Source organism: Lycium ferocissimum, unplaced genomic scaffold, assembly GCF_029784015.1.
Source record: "Lycium ferocissimum isolate CSIRO_LF1 unplaced genomic scaffold, AGI_CSIRO_Lferr_CH_V1 ctg10248, whole genome shotgun sequence".
NCBI classification, from domain to species: Eukaryota; Viridiplantae; Streptophyta; class Magnoliopsida; order Solanales; family Solanaceae; genus Lycium; species Lycium ferocissimum.
Window position 1 is genome coordinate 7,779 of NW_026713226.1, and position 4,728 is coordinate 12,506.

The 4,728-nt window shown below is 35.5% G+C and overlaps 1 protein-coding gene across 1 annotated transcript; it reads left to right on the forward strand.

Annotated features, from left to right (window-relative positions):
• Positions 1 to 426: 426 nt before the first annotated feature.
• LOC132041457 (protein ACCELERATED CELL DEATH 6-like) lies at positions 427 to 2,658 on the forward strand. Its single transcript, XM_059432171.1, has 5 exons — positions 427 to 430; positions 510 to 580; positions 1,161 to 1,191; positions 1,664 to 1,968; positions 2,071 to 2,658. Exons 1-5 carry the CDS (start codon positions 427 to 429, stop codon positions 2,656 to 2,658), a joined length of 999 nt encoding a protein of 332 aa, XP_059288154.1.
• The last annotated feature ends 2,070 nt before the right edge of the window (positions 2,659 to 4,728 follow it).

The following is a 4,728-nucleotide window of genomic DNA, read 5'->3' on the forward strand; positions in this document are numbered from 1 at the left end:
GGAAATGTTATTCCTAAAGTGACGTTCAGAGTAGATTTCCGTCGCTACCCTTGTGCAAATAGCAAAGTGACGTTCTACTCCCAAAATTTAATGAACCACTTAGGAATCTTCTAATGTGCACTCAAATGGAAGTTCCGGAGAACTCTTTTAATCTCTTGACTGCTTTAGTAGAAAGGAATAGGCACGAATGTAGAATTTCATGTGGTAGGAATTTTTTCTAAGTCTGAAATTATTTTCTTAGTCTGAAATATTTTCTAAGTCTGAAGTATTTTCTAAGTCTGAAATATTTTCTAAGTTTTGGAAATCTACAGCATACCTATTATTTATAAGGAGTAGAAAACAACTAACACACCTTTTCAAAGAAAAGATGCAACCCTTAAGATTGGATGACACATTTTCACAATGAATAAGTGTATCCTTTAAAGAATGGGTAACACCACTTCATAATATGTTGTGTCCTCTCAAAGGTATGCTTAAATTTTGAATCACTACTGAAATAATTCCAACAGTGACTGCCAATCAATTGGTGAAATGGGAGTTTCTACTTGAGAAAGCTAGGCCAATGAGCGCCACTTTTTTGGTAAGTATCATCTCTAGGCTCTAGCTAATTTGAGCTATTTTTGTTGCCAGTTTTTAACAGATGGTATAATTAAACAATAGTAGTACTCCCTATGTTCATTTTTACCTATCCATTTTTGACTTAGCACAGTCTTTAAGAATTAATAAATGAAGTATATATTTTACCGTTTTTACCGTAATGCCTGATGGCTTTGCATGCGGCAACAATCCAGCAACACTTGAGTAAGTAGTTTGGCTCTTAAGTTGAGTTTAAGTTATGTGTGTAAGTGTGTAGATTTTTCACACAATTAGGTTAGTTGACTTACAAGAATCATATCAAGCCTGATAAGGTAACCGAAAAAATAGAGTAATAACCTAGCTCCTATAGTTGATTAAATTGAATTAATAGTGTATATTCGACTTATAGTTTCAAAAAATATCCTGTTTAAGTTATATACAGTTAGACAAACTGTTACACTTGTGAATTAACTTGTTATAGCATGTTAATTAACTATTTATTCAAGGTCACCATCAATGCTTATTATATAGAATTGAGTTTAAGCTTATATAAACGACAGTGTTAATAATTTTTTCATTATCAGATCACCTTTACCTGTCGAAGAACTGTAGCAGGTAACTTGTCTTATTTTTAAAATTACGAGTCCCACCTTTTATAGAGGGTTACCTGCATATATCTATTGAATGACTTGACGGTGTAAAAATTCTTTACATTGTGGGTATATGTAAGTTAGATTCTATAGAATTACCTATAGTTTACTGGTTTGAGCCGTGAAATCAGTCATCGATGCTTGCGTCAGGGAAGGCTGATTTCACCTGAGAGATTGCCTTTTTACAACAAAAAATATTTGACACATCCAGATTGTGCGGCATCACTATGGCAATGGAATAAATCGTTATGCAAGGAATCAGACAAATGGGGTTGGAATCCACTGCATTATGCTGTTAAACTAGGATTGAAAGAGTAGTTTCTGATATGCTGGGGTGGATGAAATCCTTAGTGTACCTGCCAGCAGGCAATGAAAATGACTGGACGACAACAATTCACATTGCAACCAGTGAAGCTGATGTAAACATGATAAATCAGTATTAAATCACTGTCCAGATTGCTGGGAAATGCTTAACAGCAGGGGCCAAAATTTTCTTCATGTTTCCATATTGAACAATCAAAAAAAGGTAGTTAGACTCTTGTTAAAACATGAAAAGTGGCATATCCTTGCAGATGAGAAAGATAATGACGGCAATACTCCTCTTCATTTGCTTGCTGCCTCTCATTGGAGCCTTGTGCCTGTAAGATTAAGAGCACATCCCAGTGCAAAGAAGATGTCATTTAACAAAGAAAACCAGACACCGTTTGACGTAGCATTTTCGCTCACTGGGACAACAAATACGGTAAGCACTAGGTTGTACATATATTTGATAGAAGTAGAAGATAGCTACCAAAGTTACATGTCTTCCAAATATGTAAACTCAACTGGCTAGTAATGAAAACAGGATAAACGGATATTCAAGAGGAGGCTCCGCCATGGTCGACCGGGACGATGTGACTTCGAGATAAAATGTAAGAACACACAGAAGCAACAGAGGGAGAACAAAGATAATAGAGATTTAAAAGGCAGATTGCAAGACGTTATGAATCTAACTCAAGTACATCTAGTTGTGGCCGCTCTATTAGTGACAGTCACCTTTGCAGCTGGCTTCACATTGCCAGGAGGCTTTGACAGCGATCCTGGCCCTAATAAAGGGATGGCAATTCTAATCAGGAAAACAGCATTCCGTGCATTTGTTGTTTCAGATGCCATCGCCTTCACATGCTCGGCTGGCGCTGTATTTAGCTACTTCCTCATAGTAGCACGTGCAGCAACAACAAGGAAATTAAAAACTCTCTATCGGCTTTATAAGATCGCAACTACTTTGCAGCTTGTGGCCATTTCAGCAGTTGTAATTGCATTTGTAACTGGTATGTATGCTACTTTAGCAAATTCAGTTAGTCTCGCCGTTACTGTCTGTGTCATTGGTTGCATCTCTTTCCTCCTGTACTTTTTAATTTTGATCACAGCAGGCAGCATGGTAGACTACTAGCTAGAGGAAGAACATGAGTAGACCAATAGACATGAATGCTACTTGTTTTACACTATCAATTTACTCCCTTTGTCCCAATTTATGTGGCACGCTTTTTTCTTTTTTAGTCTGTCCCAAAAGAATGTCACATTTTTTTATATTTAGAAATAATTTAACTTTATGAGATGATTTATAGCCACACAAATATCTAAGACTTATTTTGGAGCACAAATTTCAAAGTCTTCCTTTCTTTCTTAACTCCGTGCCAAGTGAAATGGTGCCACATAAATTGGGACAGAGGAGTATATAATTTAAACTTGTGACAAATTACTTGGCTGTAAAATAATTGTTGACTGCTTTGGGTGGTGCAGAATTACTATTGGACAATAGTCCTGGTTGTGGACTGTTCTAATTAATCTGCTCTTCCCAACTTCTATTCAGTTTGATCATCTCTCATTATTTCTAATGAGCATTTATTTGTCACTTTTTTTCACCATTTTTTTTTATTAATTTTTTTCATCACTTACAGAATATTCGTTAAAATTCACGATTATCCATGTGAATTGATACGAGTGACACATGTAATATAAGAGTCTAACGTTTATTTTGTTGGGGCTTGACCTTTTTTTTTTTTTTTTTTTTTGGAGTTAATAATCAAAAACACACCTGAACTATTACTATTTCGCGAGTTTCACACGCCAACTATCAGTTGTTCTCTTATCCTAGCAAAAAAGTAATAGTTCAGGTGTGTTTTTGACCATTATCACCTTGTTGTTTGATATCCCTTGATCTACACTCTCAATTACCCTCTCAAATCTGATACACCACTGCCTCGCTGCAAACTTCCAATAAATGCCGATTGCTTTGCTGAGTTATCGTCCTGGCGACACTGTGCCAATGTTTGATGCTGCAATTTGGATGGGTTGTTTGAAGAGTATGAACACAATAGAGAAAAAAGAAAAAAGATGCCGCTAAGCTTCAACAATGGTGGAAGCCCTTTTCGGAGCATTTTGTTGGTAACCTTCTATTTCCTCCTCCTTTGTTTTTTGGTCTATTCTTCAATTCTAAATTAAGAAACCGTTTGAGTTAGTTGATTAAAAATAGCTTATTAGCATCACGTGTTGAAATTAATTTTATAAATAAACAGTTACTTGTTTGGATACAAGTGCTGAAACTGATAATATGCATTGTGTATGCTACTAAGAAGGTATTTTGAAAGTAATCTAATAAAGAAGGAATGGTGTCCACCTGGTATTTAGACTGATTCAGTACAAGAAAAAAGTTGGAGCAAAGGTTGGGATATCTAAACCTGGATAGGTAAGAAGGGCAGGGCAGAGCAACTGCTATTGCTTTCTTCAACCGTTTTCAATACCAAATTATTCAGTTTAGTCCAAATTTTTGACCTACTCGAAAACGTTAAACTTGTCCTCGCTATATCTAGAGCAGTGTTAAAGTCTACTCTAAAAAATCTAAATAGATCGGTAGTTTTGAGGTTCCCTATCAAGAAATAAACCTTTATTTCGATATGAACATAGAAAACACGACTGTTATGAAACAACAACAGATGACCAACATTAAATAGTATAAACCCATAGTAAACAATAAATATATTATTAAAACTTAAATTAAGTTCTGGGTACCTGCAATACAACTGCAATGTAATCTCTCCGGCAAATGAATAGATTTTTGGGATGAGACGCCTCTTTTTGCTCCTTCCCAATATCTCATCTTTTTCAATTACTGTTCTTTTACCTCTTAAGTAATTGTAATGCTAACACATGAGAAACCAACAAAATTGAAAACAAAAGTCCGTGTCAAGAACAAAAGATTTTATAAATAAAATCGTAAAGACGAAAAGAAAGATAGAGAACAAAATATCAGTAATGTCAACAACCAAAAAGTATTAAAATCAGTCGTGCAATATGGCTACAACCCAAATACCAAACAAAATTACAAATTTGAAAGAAATGTCAACCCCCACCCCACCCACCCCCCGCCCCCACAAAAAAAAAAAAAAAAAGGACAAAAAAAGATATTCAAATGAAGCTCAGCAGCGGCCTAGACCAATTTCGTATCAGATTTATCACTATG

Bases quoted from the DNA above. Each gene is read 5' to 3' on its own strand.
- LOC132041457 (XM_059432171.1), top strand. The intron at 581-1,160 runs GTAAGTATCATC...TTTCATTATCAG, and splicing joins CAATGAGCGCCACTTTTTTG to ATCACCTTTACCTGTCGAAG. The intron at 1,192-1,663 runs GTAACTTGTCTT...ATGATAAATCAG, and splicing joins CTGTCGAAGAACTGTAGCAG to TATTAAATCACTGTCCAGAT.